This window comes from Callithrix jacchus, chromosome 13 (genome assembly GCF_049354715.1).
Source record: "Callithrix jacchus isolate 240 chromosome 13, calJac240_pri, whole genome shotgun sequence".
NCBI lineage: Eukaryota > Metazoa > Chordata > Mammalia > Primates > Cebidae > Callithrix > Callithrix jacchus.
The window spans coordinates 75,396,158-75,415,383 of record NC_133514.1 but is presented as its reverse complement, the minus strand read 5'-3'; the positions used below and the strand labels follow the sequence as shown (position 1 = coordinate 75,415,383).

The 19,226-nt window shown below is 39.9% G+C and overlaps 1 protein-coding gene across 2 annotated transcripts in view; it reads left to right on the top strand.

The window, feature by feature from the left end:
- GAREM1 (GRB2 associated regulator of MAPK1 subtype 1) overlaps positions 1-19,226 on the top strand; it is a 201,176-nt gene that overhangs the window by 135,808 nt on the left and 46,142 nt on the right. For both annotated transcript variants that reach the window (XM_008979663.5, XM_002757156.6), the window contains exon 3: positions 18,100-18,230. In XM_008979663.5, coding sequence (XP_008977911.1) covers positions 18,100-18,230 — 131 coding nt within the window. The remainder of the gene's footprint in view (positions 1-18,099; positions 18,231-19,226) is intronic.

The window sequence follows — 19,226 nt, the reverse complement described above, 5'->3', positions numbered from 1 at the left end:
GACTGTTGGAAGGCATACTCTTTCATTAAACACTTCAGCAAAAATGGAGCTGCGGGTCGGCAGAGCAACAACATGGCTATTTGCTTCTCTCCTCCAGTTTTTAATTAAAAGAAAAAGACTTAGCATGGACACAGGGAGGGGAGCACCACACACTGGGGTCTGTTGGGGGGAAATAGAGGAGGGACAGCGGGGGGTGGGGAGTTGGGGAGAGATAGCATGGGAAGAAATGCCAGATATAGGTGAATGGGAGGAAGGCAGCAAATCATGGTGACATGTATGTACATGTTCTTCACATGTACCCCAAAACCTAAAACGCAATAAAATAAAAATTAAAAAATAATAATAAAGTGGGAATATGAACTTCTAAAAAACAAAAGAAAGAATTAGCAAGAGTGAGGGGCTCTCTACAATGTAAGGCCTTTTCGTTTTACTAGACTTTCCATTTTTACTGCAGTTTTGACTGATGGCTAACAAGCATAGGACTCTAGGCCACTGTCATTATGGTCACGCATTTATTACAGGAATTATATTTTAAGCATGAGCCATTTTAATTGCATTTGCTCTTGGGTTGAGCAGAGAGTTTAGTAGGTAGCTTGTGATGGAAAAGATTACGCTTGTTCTTTCCCAGTCTCTGTCTTTCCCATATCCAGAGTCTCCAACCCAGTGGCAGTGAGCCACCCTGAATACCTTCCGCGTTGCTGTCTCCTCTCTTCTTCCTGTCTACCAAGATTATGCCAGCTTCTTATCTATGCCAAATTTAGAATACTTTTGATGTCTTATATTCTGGAGGAGTTTTTCCAGGGTGACTGTAAGAAGGAGCTAATACGCTTCTCCTGTTTAGTAAGAAAATCAGAATAATAGCATAATTACGCTTCTTTTCATTCATGACAAATATATCTTCATCTGAAACATAGACTCCTCTCTGATATACATGCTCATTGAGTCCTTATTATGTGCCCCTGATTGTGTTAATCCCTTCATATGTGTTTAGTCATCCTCATAAATCCAGTGTGGGTATTACTGTCCTGTGTTACAGAACTGGGATGCAAACGGAGGTGTAGGTTATGATGAAGCCAAAGTTGGTAGGTGGGAAAGCCAGGATTCGAACTCTGGAAGTTAATATACTACCTGCTGTGCAAAGATGTGGTGACAAAATGATCATCAGTGAGTATATGTTGAATCAAAATGAACAATTCTTAGCTGAACCATGAGAACAAAATGTGCCTGATGAAGGTTGTCCTACTGAGTCTTGAATTAGATGCAAGACTTGAAGGAGTTGCCTTTCTTTTTTTCTGTTTTTTAAAGGCTTAGTTTTTTAGAGCAGTTTTAGATTCACAGCAAAATTGAGAGGAAAGTACAGAAATTTCCCATCTACTCCTTGCCCCCGCCCCTGCACACACAGCCTCCACCATTAACATCCTGCACCAGAGTGGTGTATTTGTGACGATTGATGAACCTGCACTGACACGTCATAATCACCCAAAGTCCACAGTTTACATTAGGGTTCACTCTTGCTGTTGTGCATTCTGTGATTTTGGAGAAATGTATGATGACATGTATCTTCAATTAAGGTAACATACAGAGTATTTTCACTGCCCTAAAAAAACCTCTGTGCCATGTCTGTAATCCCAACACTTTGGGAGGCCAAGGCAGGTAGATCATGAGATCAGGAGTTCAAGACCAGCCTGGCCAACATGGTGAAATCCTGTCTGTACTAAAAATCCAAAAATTAGCTGGGCATGGTGGTGCATGCTTGTAATCCCAGCTACTCCAGAGGCTGAGGGAGCCAAGATCGTGTCACTGTACTACACCCTGGGCTACAGAGCAAGACTCCAACTCAAAAAAAGAAAAAAAAAAAAAAAAACCTCTGTGTTCCGCCTGTTCATTCATCCTTCCTCCCTAACCCTTGGTAACCACTGATCATTTTACTGTTTCCATAGTTTTGCCTTTTGCAGAAATGTCATACATGATATAATTTCTTTTCAAATTGGCATCTTTCACTTAGTAATAGGCATTTAAGTTTTCCCTATATCTTTTCATGGCTTAATTGCCTTACTATTTGTAGCTAATTTTTGGTGAAAATGTGTCTCTAACCTTTACAGAAATGCAATGCAGGGCCTATAGAGTGTGCTTTTATTTTACTTTGTGTCTTTGCTCACTTTCCCATATCCAAGACAATGCACAAGCCGGGGTGGGAGTTACAGTTTGGACTGTCTTCCTATCCTTTGTTGATAATACTGTGTGTACTCTATATTCTACTTTTAAGAAACTATTCATGTTTCTGTACACGGAGTTTTAATCACTTCAGTTTTGGCACAGAGGTTAAAAACTGAATCTCTCATAATCAAGGCACTTTTTTTCCTAATGAAAACCACAGCTCAAGCAGCTGCTTGTATTATTGTCTCTCCTCTGTGGTCCCACTGGTGTGTGGGAGTTTACCGTTAGGCTGTGGAAAAGGGAGCAAATAAGAAGCCAAGAACAGGGTCATGTTTCAATTGAGAAATAATGGTGGAATGTTAAAATCCTTGAGTGTTTTCCTCACCCTCCTCACACTCTGTGCATGCAGTTTGGCTTTCTTTTTCCTTTTTAAATACTTCCATAAGGCATAGAAGAGAAGCATAAGCACCATAGTATTGAAAATTCCTAGACGCCTCAGCTTTGATTCTACAGCCTGCCTTCACTGTTGCCTGCAGTTGTGCAATGGCAGCATAGCTTTAAGGTCTGTTTGTGTTGCGTATGTCCATCTTTTGTCTGTGTTGGCGTGGTCTCCCTTTCCTTTGTCTGGGTTGAAATCATGTTTATCTGTGTAACTGTCTTTTTCATAGGTTGATTTCTACATCTCATTTTCTTTTCATATCTATTTATCTATCTCCCTCTTTCCCCATTTTTCTCTTCCCTTCTTCATATTTTCTGTTCACCTTTGTTTTCCCCATCCCTTTTCATACTAAATAACTTAAAATTGTATGAGTAAAAATTAAAGTTTAATTTTTGCTACTCTTAATTTTTTATGTAGATTTACAAAATGGATCATTTTGTATTTCTCTAAAAGGTTCTTCCTCAAACAAAATTGCTTTATACATACTGGAACCTTGTTTATTTGTTTATTTATATGAGTAAGGGTCTTACTCTGTCACCCAGGCTGGAATGCAGGGGCGCAATTTTGGCTCAGTGAGGCCTCTGCCTCTCGGGCTCAGCTACTGCCTCAGCCTCCCAAGTAGCTGGGATGACAGACACACATCACCACACTTGACTAATTTTGTATTTTTAATAGAGCTGGGGTTTCACCATGTTAGCCAGGATACTCTTGATCTCTTGATCTCATTATCTACCTGCCTTGGCCTCCCAAAGTGCTGGGATTACGGGCATGAGCCATCACACTCGACCCCAACTCCTGTTTCCCTGTGCCTCCCATATTCTTGGATCTGAGAATACAGTGATGAGCATGAACCTTACAAAACCTACAGTTTCATAAGACAGCATGCAAATATTATAGCAAGTAAATATGCGTAGCATTGGAAGAGGGCTTTTGAAGCGAGTCAACAGGGCCCTGTGGTAGAGGGTAACAGAGATATAAGAATATATTCTTGAGAAGACCCTCCAGAAGGACATGGGCAGGGAGAGGCAGCTGGCCCTAGTGATTTTTTAAGGGAGGAAGCCAACAGAGGAAAAAGATCTTGACCTCACTCTGTTCCTGCTCATCTCTGGCTAAAGCTGTTTATCCACTGGCTGAAACTAAAGGGCACAGCAGTCTGCTGATTTACCCTACAGGTTAGCCTCTGGGGTGAAGCAGGGTAGAGGTAGTAGAGAGTAGATTTGGGAAAGGGGTGTCACATAGGAGATATATATACAGGCCCTCCAAGATCTGGCTCTCACTTTCCTCTCATCATGTGAAAACTTATCTAGATCTATCCACAGTGAGCTATACCAAATGTACCATCAGGAATACCTTTCCTCTATTCCCAGATTTTGCCAATCTATTTATTTTATGAAGTCAATTTACTTATTACCTACACTATAAAGACTGTGGTCAGTTATATCCCCAGGATAAGATTTTCCCAGGGATATAACTGACCACACTCTTTTGAATGGTTTCATTATCTTATCTATAGATTTTTATTAAAGCATATGTGGTATTTTATTGTCCTTATTTGTTTTCTTGTCTTTGCAAACTAAATAGTAAACTTTCTAAATGAAGCAGGAGATGTGTCAATCACCTTTTTATTCCCAGTACTCAGTACTGGGCAAGACACACAGAAGGTGCCTAATAAATGATTGATGGCTGAATGAGGGAAGGAACTTAAGATACAACTCTGTTTCCATAACTAGTCCCTCTCTTGTCCCTTGGGGCCAGCGGTGGTAACATATTCTCTGATACTATCCCTAGGCTATCACTGTGGTTCCCCTATAGCCTACCCATGTCGTCCAATAGTCCCATTGACATAAATCCTGTGCAAATTATCCTAAATTGAAATATTGTTAGATTTGAATTTTCAGCAGTGGTATAAGGATGGTTTCCTGGGGTGGAAATCTAGAGACAAGACAGTCAGCTAGGAAAACTGGCCACAGCGAGAGATGCTGTGGTTAGGAATATGCCATAGCAGTGGAGACAGAAAGGAATTGATAGATGTAGGAAAAAGAATGGAGTTGAAATTGACAGTAATTGAATGTGAGAGATTAGGGAAAAGTAAGTGGCAAGGATGACAAACCTTTCTGACTTGTGTGGTTACTTGATTCAGGAAGTAAAAAGATGATTTTAGTTTTGCATATGTTGATTTTTAGATTTTGGGGGGAGAGCCATTGGAAAACTATACCAGGTATTGGATACACTGGTGTGGAATTTAGGAGAGATCCTGCTAGAGAGGAAGCTTGACATATTGTCAAACTTATAGGCAATCCTTGGAGCCAGCGTGATAGAGGAGGCCCCCAGGAGAGCTAAGAGAGTGAGAAAAGAAGCAGAAAAAGAGAGGAAGAGGGCCATGCACAGAACTCAGAATGTCATTAAAAGGGTCTGTAGTTTTGCACAGACTGAGAAAAGAGCATGAGCAAAGGCACAGGGGAAAGAGTGAGTATTGGTTGCACAGATGGTGGGGAAATGTTTGCATAAGCTAAGTGGAGCCAGATCATGGAGTCACTTAAATAAATGCTGAGGCAGAGGAGTCTGGGCTTGGTGGTTAGAGATTAAAGAGCCATTATATGTCTATGTATTCATTTATTCTACAAGTGTTTATGGAACACTTAGGTTCTTGAGTGAGATGGATTTGTTTTAGGTTGTATTTTAAGGTGAATAATGTGATAATGGAAAGGCAGAGATGGAAACGGGCTTAAAATCTGAAGCAGTAATACCATTACAAAGTGATGAGAATCAAAACCGGAATAGTAGTAGTGAGGGCTGAGGACAAAGAGATTTCAAGGAAAGAAGTGCCGAGGTTTCATAATGTATTAGCAACCATGTTCAATCTAAGACCTTTTTAGGTTACATCATGTTTATGATAAATTTGTCCCAGAAAACTTATGATAATTCTGAAGAAGCAATTAACCAGTGAGATAAAATGAAAAATGCAGTTTTCCCATTTTCAAAAAATAGGGAAACCAGTTTGCATGGTGTGAAATGGTTTGGCTGCTTAAAACATAGATCCCAGAATGATTCAGTTTTTAATTCTGGGCCTAGTTAAGTTCAAGAATGGCATTTCAGAATTGAAAGTAATGGTCTGGCCACTTGCTTTATAAAATCTCAAATGGAGAATATATAGAAATAACCGGCCGGGCGCCATGGCTCACGCCTATAATCCCAGCACTTTGGGAGGCCGAGGCAGGTGGATCACGAGGTCAAGAGATCGAGACCATCCTGGTCGACATGGTGAAACCCCGTCTCTACTAAAAACACAAAAATTAGCTGGGCATGGTGGCGCCCACCTATAGTCCCAGCTACTCTGGAGGCTGAGGCAGGAGAATTGCTTGAACCCAGGAGGCGGAGGTTGCGGTGAGCCGAGATTGCGCCATTGCACTCCAGCCTGGGTAAAAAGAGCAAAATTCTGTCTCAAAAAAAAAAAAAAGAAAGAAAGAAAAAGAAATAGCCACAAATTATCTATGGTATAGTTCATTATTTTTGATTGATGCCATCTTTTCTTTGGTTTTAATTCCAATTCTCTGTGCTATATGTCTTGAGACTTTGTATTGAGACTAGTTCCTTATACATCCCTTCCCCCAACTCCACTTCCACTTCCTCTGCCACGAAAAGTAATTTTAGGACCTAACTAGAAGTGATAGGGAATCGGATTTTAGAATATGGAATGCCATGTTGTAGAATTTCAAGTTTTTGTTTTTATCATTAAGACTATGATTAAGATCAGGAATTTCAAAGATTGGGAATAAGAAAATGAAAAGTCACAGAATATGAAATACAAATAACTTATAAAAATAATTTTATCCTTTATAATAAGAAAAACAGTTAAAATCGCAATGGGATACTATTTTTCACCTATTGGATTGGCAGTGATAATTTTTTCAAGTTTGGTAATGAACTATTAGGAAAAGCACGAGGAAACACATTATTGTAGGAAGATAAGTGGACACTGACCTCTTAGTTTGACAGTATGTATCAAGAATAAAAATGCAAAAATGCATTTACCCTTTGGCTCAGCAATTCTTCATTTAGGCATTTTCCCACCAATGTACATGGATTAAGTACTCAAAGCCTTCAGGACAAGCATATTTAACTTCAGTATCACTGTGGCTGCAAAAGATTGGAATAAATGTGGGTGTCCATCAATAGCAGAGTGGTTAAATTAGTTATGGTATATGCGTGGGATGAAATAATGTGCAGTTCTTTTAAAAATGAGACAGATTTTTATGCAGTGATGGAATAACTGTACAGAATGTAACCATTTGTTTTGAAAAGAGTGGCATTATGTGTATAGACTGTATCAGATACTGCCTCTGGACAGATGTACAAGAGACTATAGCAGCTGCTTCAGCAAGAAGATCCGAGGATAAGATTGGGAGGGAGACTTACTTTTTCACCCAATACCCATTAGCACTATTTTAATTTTTTGGCACGTACATATGTTAGGTAATCTTTACAAGTCTTCACCTTAAGGAAAGAGAAGTGAAGTCGCATTTACTGTTGATGCAGGGTTTTGATAAATGAGGTTTCATACACTTAGTGGAAGTGAACATTTATATAAAGTTTAAAAAGGCAATATATATTGGTTGGTGCCATACAAAATGAGGTGTTGCATATCTTTTATGGGGCAATCTTACTTTTGCATTTTAATCCTACAGAAACTCTAGCTTATATGCATACATAAGGTTAAAATACAAGAGTGTGCTTGAACTTTGGTATTGTTCATAAGTCCACATTCCTACCCAGGTTTCTTAACTTATTGAAAAATGGCAACTGGCTAGTTGTTTCTGTCACTTGAGAATTGCTCATCTCTTCACATTTGGACATGGCCCAGTTGTTTGAAGGGCAGTTATTTGAGCATTTCAAATGGATTTCACTTGTACAGTTGACTTGAAACCATCTAACTTTGTCTGTGGCCTGTCTGAAAAAGGCAAGAGAAGAAAAGTTTATTCATTCACTATTTAATGAGCACCTACTTGATGCAATGTGTGGTATGATGCTGGAGGTACCACACTGAATCACAGACTGGGCCCTCCCCTTTATGGCATTTTCAACCTTCCAGGCTTCCCTTTTCTTAACCTTTTCCCTCACATTTGCCACTTTTAGGTTTCTTTGGTGTTCTGGTGCCATTTCCATTGCTCTTGTTTTCTTTTCTACTTTATCATTTTGGGGCTGGTTTCAGCAACATTTTTCTGCTCCCAGTCATGGAGGAGATGACAACAGAATGTTGCTCACTTGAATTGTGGGTCCACAGATAGACTGTGGGCTTCAACTCCCATTTCATTTCTTTTTGTTTGACACGTAAAGTAGACTGCCGTGCTAAAGGGATGGCAGACGGTAAAACCATAGCTGCAAAAGAGCGCCCACCACAGGCTGTGCTCACTGCCAGTGGTGATGGCAAACAGTGAGGCACACATCATGGGGAGCCGCATCTTCACCAGTGGCACAGAATGGAATTCCCACTGACCCTAACTTCCCAACCAGAAGCAAACCGGACAGACCAGAATTTGACCACCTCTAAGCCTCCCTGTTACTTCCTCATATCTCAGCATTGTTGCTCTTTTCTTAATTAGCAAAATCTGTTTCTACTTTTCATTTCTGATAAGTGACCTTTCCCTCTAAGTAAAGAAGAGTGAAGTTAAGTCCCTTCGGCCTCATACAGATGATGAACTTAGGTGAAGGAAGGATTTGGAGCATCTTAGCTGATGCATTATCCATTCTGAAGTAACTCACTGTAGTCATCTTGAGGGGCACACACAAAATGGGTATTTTCTAGAAGATGGTTATTTCATAATGTCTGTTATGAAATACAGTTTTAGAAATACATCATGAAGTATAGCATCCATCTTTGCCTTTTAAATATTACCTTAAATTTATTTAAACCATAATCAGTGAGCATGACATTGGTGTTGAACATGTTCCTGGAAGTTTCAGGGGCCTGCAGATGGAAGAGCTCTTAGAATGGAGACATCTTTATGAAATCATCAAAGCTCCTGAATGACAATGCAGCTTCCTCCCTTTCAAGAACAGAGTTTGACAGTAACATCTTAGAACAGATGTTTCAACAATCTCCAAATGTTTTTATTTGGTGGCACAAAGACTCTGTTATTTGTGAAATGGTCTGTTAAAAAATTAGTTCCTCCATATGGGGATTGTGGGAATATGTGTCATGTAAATTGATTTCACTTTTGGCAGGAAACTGGCTCTTAACTCTTTAGATTGTCTCCAAGATTTGCCTCCAACAAGTTCCAATTTTCAGGCCACAGCAATCACAGAGGAGGGAGTAATAATACTCAGCATTTTTCCCAGAGTACTTGATGTTGACTAATCTGAGAATGTTACATTCTTTTATTTAAAAAATAAATAAATAGAAGTGAAGTAAAAGTTTGTAGAAATTTTATCTTGCAAAACACAGTGAGAAAATGTAGGCCTTCATGTTTGCTGGTTATTTACATTATTTTTTTTTAATATAAGTCCACTTCTACAGCTTATACTTGTTGATGTTAGACTCTTATTTAAAGGGAAAACTGTCATTCAAAGACGAATTTGGGCAACTTAGAAGGTGATTTCAGGTACCTTACAAGAGACCCTGGTATGACTGTTCAGTGGTATGCAATAAAAGGACTGGTCTTTTTAAAAAAAAAAAAAAAAAAAAAAACAGAGTTCTGTCACCCAGGCTGGAATGGAATGCAGTGATACAATCTCAGCTCACCACAATCTGTTCCTCCTGGGTTCAAGCGATTCTCCTGCCTCAGCCTCCCGAGTAGCTGGAATCACAAGCATGTGCCACACTCCCAGCTAATTTTTGTATTTTTAGTAGAGACAAGGTTTCACCATGTTGGTCAGGTTGGTCGAACTCCTAGCCTCTAGTGATCCACCCTCTTCGGCCTGCCAAAGTGCTGGGATTACAGGCATGAACCACCGTGCCTGGCCCATTTTCACTCCTAATGCCTTGTCTCGCCCCTGCCCTCACCTGTACTTTCCACTCCTTCCAGCAGGTCAGAGGTCAGCACACTGTGACCTGTTTTCGTAAATAAAGTTTTTGGAGCACAGATGCTCTTATTTACTTGTTTATTGTCTATGGCTGATTTTGCACTACATGGCCAGAGTTGAGTAGATGTGGATAGAGTCTGTTAGCTTATGAAACCTAAAATATTTACAGAACAAGTTTGCCAGCTCCTGCAATAGGAAGCCGCATGTGTATTGTGACCTAGTGTTTGAACATTATTTTAAGAAAATATTTGATAGGTTTTAGCTATTTCTGTTTTAAAAACATTTGTGGGGTGCAAGAAATGCAAAGTAGGACCGAGTGTGGTGGCTCACACCCGTAATCTCAGCACTTTGGGAGGCTGAGGTGGGCGGATTGCTGAAGCTCACAAATTCGAGACCCGGCCTGGGCAACATGGCAAAACCCTATCTCTACAAAAAATAAAAAAATTAGTTGGGTGTGATGGCATGTGTCTAAAGTCCCACCTACTTGGGAGGCTGAGGTGGGAGGATGGCTTGAGTCTGGGAGCCAGTGAGCCAAGATGGTACCACTACATTCCATCTAGTCTGGGCAATAGAGCCAGATCTTGTCTCAAAAAGAAAATAAAATAAAGAAGTAAAGTAGTATTTGGTTTTCAGTAATTTAATATCACAGGAGAACGTTTAAAATATATATACACAACTTTGTAAATTAAAATCTTCCAGGACAATCTGAAACACTATGGAAAAGAGAAGAGAGAGATTTTCTGACAATGGGTATTCACTCAACAATTAGAAGAATGAATGGAAGGAACCTCTTCATCCAATATACTATATGTGTAAATGTTCAAAGTTGTAGCATTTGGTCATATTTAGCTGTTTGTTAGGCTTTTTTTTTTCCTTCTTCTCTTATCTGTGTGCGTTAATCATTCTCAGTAGAGTTTCTGGTACGTGCTCCCATGTGTATGTGACTCTGAAGTCTTCCTGTCCAACAAGATGACAAAACACAGGTGACTGTGCAGCTTAATATGGAGCCTGTGACTATACCAGAAGTGATTATTCATTTGTTCTATATGCCAAAATATGTTTGAGGCTGCTGATAGTACAAGATAACAGCCACAATATAAAATAATTAAAGAACAAGAACCCAAGTTGGAAGACAAGGGGATAAAGGTAGTTATATCAGGAAACCAAGACTCTGTTATTTAAGCCAGAATATCAGCACTCATGGCAAATGGGGCCAAAATGAAAATAGGAATTCCAAAGTAACTTCTTATTTCATGAGAAGAAACATTCTTTTCAAAAAATACATCTTTTTCCCTAAGAGGTTTCTATCACATAATCTTTATTTAAGGACTTGAACAGTACCTGCAATCACAGTTTTTAGGGAATGCAGAAATATTCTAGACCTGCACTGACTATTCAGTATGACAATCAATAGCCACATGGAGCTGTTGAGCATTTGAAATGTAGCTAGTCTGAACTGAGGTGGTCCCTAGGTGTAAAACATACACCAAATTTAAAAGACTTAATGCAAAAGCATATATATAAAATATGTCATTAATGATGTTTATATTGAATTTAGATGTATTTGTTTAAATAAAATGTGTTACTTAATTTTACCTCTTTAAATGTAGCTATTAGAAATTTTCACATGTGGCTTGTTATATTTCTCCTAGATAGCACTAGTCTATAGTGTAATGTTTGATATATTAGGGTGCAGTGATGCATCCTTGACCTGTGAGTGCATTTCTGAAGGGACAGAATGGAGTCGATTACAGGCATGATACTTTCAGGTAAACCCCTTACCTCAGAGATTGAGCATCTATAGACTACTCAATGAGGGTTTGGCATACATACGAATCCCTGCATCTTGAGAATATTTTTCTGAAATATTGATCATAAACTTACAATAAATTAAACTTATTAAACACTCTTGAGAAGATGCCACTGCAGGTTCTCATGAAAGTATACCTGGCTTAATGATAGCTTCAATTGTGATTGTATTACTAATCTATAATTTCTTTTCTTAAACACATTGGAAAATTACAAATTACAATTACAGATCATTGGAAATTTTGGCAAATATCTGTTATCTCTGTTAAATAGTTCTGGATATTTCAACCAAAAGGACTTATAGATTTTTTTTTTTTTTTTTTTGAGACGGAGTTTCGCTCTTGTTACCCAGGCTAGAGTGCAATGGCACGATCTCGGCTCACCGCAACCTCCACCTCCTGAGTTCAGGCAATTCTCCTGCCTCAGCCTCCTGAGTAGCTGGAATTACAGGCACGTGCCACCATGCCCAGCTAATTTTTTGTATTTTTAGTAGAGACAGGGTTTCACCATGTTGACCAGGATGGTCTTGATCTCTTGACCTCGTGATCCACCCACCTCGGCTCCTGCCGACAATGAATTTTACTCCCAGTATATCATATCCCAAAACTGAAGGGTTGTCTGTTTCATCTTGGAAGACAATTTCAAGTACATATATAATGTATTCTTTCATTGGATTGGTCCTTAAAAAGTATATTTTGTTCATGATTTTTAAGTAGGGTGATAATAACGCTTGCTTTCTCTGACTAATGAAGACATTCATCCACGTTAAGAAACAAACCTTGTACATAGTAATGTAATTCACCTTTTATTATAATTTTGAAAACCTGCATTACTAATGTATTGTTTCACTGTCTGCCAATTCCAGGACTAAAGTGATTTTCTGCCTTTTAGTCAATAAACATTTACTAACTACCTACTGTGTATGAGGCATTGTGCTCCCCTAAGTTGGTGCTGAGACTCATAAGCAGAAATATCCAATAGCCTCTTGGATATTTGTCTATAAAAGGTAAAAGAAATAGGCTCCATCAAATATATGTGTTATAAATGTATACAATCTTTTGTTTGCCCAAGAAAAATTCAAATGTTTAACTTCACTGATCTTCAAAGAAATGCAAATTAATGCAGGAAATAGATGCTACTTAATAACCATTGAATTATCTAACTAAAAAAAAAACACTTGGTCCTGGCAAGATTGTGATCCATCCAGGGTGCACCTAGGCCACTGGTGGAAACGTAGGTTGGTTCAAATATTTTGGAAAGCAATAAAGCCATGCCTATTAAACACAAGGAATTGTGCAGTACCCTCTGATCTAATCATCTGACTTTAGAAAATGTATCCTTAAAAAGGTGAGCTCAGGCTGGGCATGGTGGCTCATGCCTGTAATGCCAGCACTTTGGGAGGCTGAGGCGAGGCAGACGAGTCACTTGAACCCAGGAGGTAGAGGTTGACTGTGCCTCTGCACTCCCACCTGGGCAACACAGACTCTGTCTCAAAAGGTGAGCCAAGAAAAGACAATCTTTGTGCATCTTGAGAAGAGGAATAGAAGCTAGGAGTTGCTGAATGGTCACTCGTGCTAAATACTTCGGATGCATCATCTCATTTAATCCTCAGGACAGCCCTTGAATTGTCCGCATTTTACAGGTGAGGAAACAAGGCTCAGGCGGATTTGTAACTTGCCAACACCACAAAACTTGAAAGTGGCAGAGTCTGCATTTAAATTAGGCAGTTATCTGACTCAGACTAATCATATAAGAGTGGAAAAACAGTTAAATCAATTATGAAATGCTTTACAGACATAGGTGTCATTGTATGGGGAAATGGTCCACTCAGTGGGCAAGAGCATGGTATAAACCTGTAGGTAAACCATAATTGCTATGAATTTGTGCATGGACCAGGTATGAATACAGACAAATGAAAAGTTAACTGGTGACAGAATTTGTTTAAATATTATTTTTAAACTGCCCTTTTAAAAAAAACTTGTTATTTTTTGTTTAAAAATATGTACTTTACCATATTCATACTGTATATTCAAATATATTATTCATACCCCTATATATTTCTACATGGTATATGAGCTGTTCCATCATGTCTAGGGTCATCCTTTGTTCTGTCCTTATCACTCACCTCTTACTCCTGAAAATTCAGCCATAAGAAATAATGAAATGCTGTTATTTGTGGCAACATGAATGAACCTGGAGGATGTTATGTTAACTGAAATCAGTCAGGCACAGAAAGTCAACTCTCCTGCTCATATGTGGAATCTAGAATTTTCATAGCAGTAGATAGTAGAATAGTGGTTATCTGAGGATGGGGCCCCCCCATCATGGTTCATCACCAGCAAAACACCTATCCTTAAAGCCTTCTCTAAAATTACTTTTATCTTGTTAAACCCAAATTTGCATCCCTGAGAGAAGCCCTTTCAGGTGGCAACTGTATTTCTTGCCCCAAAGAAGAGGAGTGTAAGTGGTCTCTTTATTCTTCCTCATCACCTTTACCATTCCATTCCGCTGTTCCCTAAAAACTCTTGGCTTTATCCCAGCACTTTGGGAGGCCGAGGTGGGTGGATCACGAGGTCAAGAGATCGAGACCATCCTGGTCAACATGGTGAAACCCCGTCTCTACTAAAAATACAAAAAATTAGCTGGGCATGGTGTGTGCCTGTAATCCAGCTACTCCAGATGCTGAGGCAGGAGAATTGCGTGAACCCAGGAGGTGGAGGTTGCGATGAGCCGAGATCGTGCCATTGCACTCCAGCCTGGGTAACAAGAGCAAAACTCCGTCTCAAAAAAAAAAAAAAAAAAAAAAACTCTTGGCTTTAAACTGCTTGTGCATCAGGATTTAAAACTCTTGTTCATCAGTCTGTATGACCCACAACCCCATCATTGTTAGTTATCTACCAAGCCTAGTATTCTGTCCTCATTGTGCCATCATTTTAGTTCCTGGCTCACTGTTACTCTCTCCAGAAAGACTCCTCTACTTATCAAGGAGGATTATTCTTGGAAATCTGATTCTTTTAATACCTTTGGGCTTCTCAATCCTTTAGCTGTTTGCCATCTCAACCTTTAACAGACATGGTCATTCCTTAGACCACATCATCACCAATTCCATCCTTCCATTTTTTCAACTGCATGCACTGACTTCTCTCCTCTGCATGGCTTTTGAGCTCACTCCCTCTACGGTCCAAAAATCAACTCCATCAAAATTCGTGGTCCATTGATCTCACTATGTTTTTCCTGGACCCACTTCCCTGCCACCCAGGGTCTTGTGCCCATTTTATCCAGCTTAGGGTCCATGTCCAGGTGGCATAATTTCTCCCTGTAACATCCTGACTCCTTTGCACCTCTCACTTCTCATGTTCACTTGGCAGTCTCAGCTCTGGCTGAATCTGCATCTCTGGCTACTTTGTGCCAGCCTCTGTGCATCTGACCTTGGCTGGACAAAAACACAACCATACTCTGTGGTTTTACTTTTAATTAATGACCGTGAACCTCATGTAGGAACTTAAAAAATGCTGCCCAGCAGTCATATTATGTTGTTCACTCTGATTGGACTTTCTAACAACCTTCTCCTCTTTCCTTAACCTTCTAACACCTCCTCTCTCAACCTTATTCTCAACTGATGCCTTCCAACTTTGGCTGGAAAAATTGGAAGCTTCCACTGCTTCATCTCTTGGGGCTGGAAATGAATGGCCTGTGCTCCTGTCTGAAGACAGTTCTTCCATTTCAGCATCAGATGCACCTTTTCTGCCTGCTCAATGGTTGGGTTCCAATCATTCCTCCTGTCATCGTCTTGTCTCCCTCTGCTGGTGATTCCCATCAGCATCCAAGCATGCTTGTTTCTTCTCACATCATACTAAGAGAAAATAAAAACATTCCCTACATCTCACTGTGACTTCCTCTCAGTAGCCTCTGTTTCATTTCCCTTCTCTATTTTATAGCTAAACTCCCAAAATATCACCTGGTTCCCATTCTTATTATTTCTTGTTTCTCTCTTCCCAGGCTTTCTTCAATCCAGTTCAGCCAAGCTTTTAGCCCAGCTCTTCTGCTGCTCTTGTTGAATTCCTCAATTAAGTAGTCGCTGAATCACGTGGTTTGCATTCCTCATTTCACTGTCTCATCAGCAGTATTTGCCACCCCCTCCATACTCATGGGAGGAATCAGATCACCTGGCTTCTTGGATGTACCCCTCTTGGTTTTCCTCTCACTCCCCTGGCCAGTCCTTCTCAGTCTCCAGGACTCAAAACTTAGAACTCTTGTCTGTCCGCACTCAAGCCCATGGTCATCATTATCAAAATGTCATGGCTTCAAATACCATCTGTATGCTGATGACTGCAAGATTTATTATTTCCAGCCAGATTTCTCTCCTGACCTCCACACTTCTGTGTCTAAGACCTTTTTGAACATCTCTGTTTGCATGTCCAATAGACATCTCAGACTTATGTATCCAGACTGAACTCCTGATCCTCCCTTCACCCTCCAAACCTACTCCATCTTGGCCAATGTCAGCTCTGTTCCTTCAGTCGCTCAGGCCAGAGTCCTTACCACTTCCCAACCCCTGCCATGACATACCTGAATCATTGTAGGAGTCTTCTACCTGGTGTCGCTGCCTCTGTGCCTTGTACCTTTATGGTCTTCTCAACATGGCAGCTGGAGGGATCCTTTGGTAGCCTTGGTTAGATCACCTCCTCTCTACTCAAATCCCCATTCCACTCAGGTGAAGAGTACAATTCTTTAAAAGCCATATACAGTCTGACCACCTGTTACTGCTCTTTCTTTTCCCTCTTCCCTTAACCCCACTTGAGCCACAGTGGCAGCACACCAGGCAGGTACCCACCCTGGGCAGGCTATTGCCTCATCTTACAATTCTGAGGCCTCCACCCACAACTATCAAGCATGACACCCCCCTAACCTACACCAAAGGACATCGTCTCAACAATACCAACTGGTCTCCCTCCACTTTCCATCCCCCACACCCTGCCCTATTTTTATAGTACTTCTCACTTTCTGCCATGGTATACACTTACTCATGTATTATATTATCCATCTCCTGCTGGAATGTAAGCTTTGGGAGGACAGAGGTTTGTGTTAATTCCATTAATTGATGGATCACCAGCATTTAGAATAATGCCTCCACCTAGTCGATGCTAAAAAACTGTGTTGAGCGTACGTTCATTATGGCACTGTTTACAATAGCAAAGACCTGGAACCAACCCAAATGCCCATCAGTGATAGACTGGACAAGGAAAATATGGCACATATACACCATGGAATACTATGCAGCCACAAAAAACGATGGGTTCATGTCCTTTGTAGGGAAATGGATGAACCTGGAAACAGTCATTCTCAGCAGACTGACAGAAGAACAGAAAATCAAACACAGCATGATCTCACTCATAGGCAGGTGTTGGACAATGAGAAGACATGGACACAGGGAGGGGAGCATAACACACTGGGTCTGTTGAGGGGGACTAGGAGAGGGACAGCAGGGGGTAGGGAGGTTGGGGAGGGATAACATGGGGAGAAATGCCAGATACAGGTGATGGAGGGGTGGAGGCAGCAAACCACGTTGCCATGTTTGTACCTATGCAACAATCCTGCCTGATCTGCACATGTACCCCAGAACCTAAAGTACAATTTAAAAAAAAAAAAAAACTTTAAAGGCAAAAAAAAAAACTGTATTGAGAATATGAATGAAAGTTTTCCTGTTTCTGCCTCAGAGATCTGCCCCATGATAGTCTGTAATTCCTTTTAAGTTTCTAGAGTATTATATTGTAGCCAGGATTCAGAAAATAACTACTAGGAAACACTGTATTCCTGACATGATTGCATATGGCCTTTTATTCAAAACTGAAAACAGTTCCTCTCAAATGTTACAGCAGTGTCACAGATACTGAAAATGTGTAACAACATGATACAGCCTTGATATTTTAGGAATATGTTCAAAGTTCTTCATAAATCCTGTCAATTGTAGAGACCATGATATGGTCTACTCACATGAATTTCATATACAGCAGTAAAAAGAAAGAAGGGAGCCACGTGGAGCTCCGGAGGCTGAATGGCCGGTGGGCTCAGTGGTTGGGAGGAAGCTCACCAGACAGCTTAGCGGCATCACACATTTCAGCAGCTCATGAGCCCTAGACATTACCTGCCTATTGTTGCAATCAAGAATATGAGTTCTGTGAAAGCCAGAGATCCATTATATCATTTTGTTCTATTTGCAAAAAAAATTTAAATACTAATTTTAAAAAGTTAGCTCTCCCAGGGCTTCTGGTTTTAGAATGTAAACTGTAAATTACAACCAATGGGCAAGGTAACTCCACAGTTTAACTTACTGTTAAAAACAACTATTTATAATGAAGTGAGTTTTCACTTTGAGATCAAACAGCAGGTAAGCATTCATTCAGTTTGATTTTGGACATCTGGGAATAAACTGAATATAAACAAAAAGATTGCATTTGTTTTCACTTTTAAGCTGATTTTAAAATATATTTATATCTATCTATCTTTCTTCTAGTTTAATGGAACCTGCTGTAATGACTTTCTTAAAAAAAATTAATGATAAACAGGAATCTTTGACAAAGAAAGGCTGGAGTAAAGAGAGAGGATGCAGTTGCCGTGGTAACAGCAGTCCAGCATAAACATCTCAGATCTCTTCTGTTTATCATGTGTTTTAGGGCAATTCAAGCTGCTGGAACAAGACCGAGATATAAAGGAGCCAGTGCAATATTTCAACAGCGTGGAGGAGGTGGCTAAGGCATTTCCTGAACGCGTGTACGTCATGGAGGATATCACATTCAACGTGAAGGTAGCTCTTGAAGCACCAAATATTTATACTCACTAAAAATAATTTAACTTTCAAGTCTGGATGTACACAGTAAGTGTTCCTCTGTGGCTCCAAGGAAAGTTTCATCTTCCTAATGGCAGTTAGCAGCAGTAGCCAGACCACATGCATTGTAGCTGACCTGACTCCCTGACTGCTTCTTTATTTATTAGCATTATCTTTTGTTGAAATTTAAAACTGATCTCTGAATTCAAATAAGTGATACTTTTTAAAATTTGGACTTCATTTCCCAATATGTAACACTTTAGCAAGATCTCCACTTCTGGGAGCAAAAGGGATATGATGAAACTAAATAATACCAAATACTTAGAAAGAGTTCATAAAGAGAAAGAATAGGTTTCTAAGCATTGCTTGAAGTCAGCGTGTATTCATTGCACTCTTTGTGGAATACCTATTTCACTATACACAGGGAAAACTGATGTTGCCCAGAGAAAAGCTATATAGTGTTTGTTGTGCTCCATTTGTTCTGCATTCTTAAAGGGACAGTGCATTCTCCCTCTAGATGGTGATCGAGGTCCTTTGACTAGACTTGCTGTTGAAGAGGAACTGACCAGAGAAGCAAGCCACCAACCAGGCCCATTCTATTACCGCAAATCCTCTACATTTTCTCCAGCAATACCCATAATTACACTAAAACATTTTAGAAAGTGTTCATATTGAAGAAGTTTTCTAAATCATATTGTCAGAACATTTCAAGATGTAGGGGGGCAAAATTCCTGTTTCTTAGAAATCTACTCTATGTGAAAAACAGGCTGCATGGTGTCTTGGCCCAAGAATGCAGCAGTATCTTTATGGATGAGTCACTCCACCCACACTCTTCAGGAAAGGGAGGAAATGCCCAGGACAGCCCTTTTATTGGAGAAATGGTTCTGCCCATTTATTGTCTAAGCTAAGTCATTTCTTCTTCCGTTTCTAAAATACAACTGATTTGGTCTACACTCTTTAGTTTTATTTTAAGAT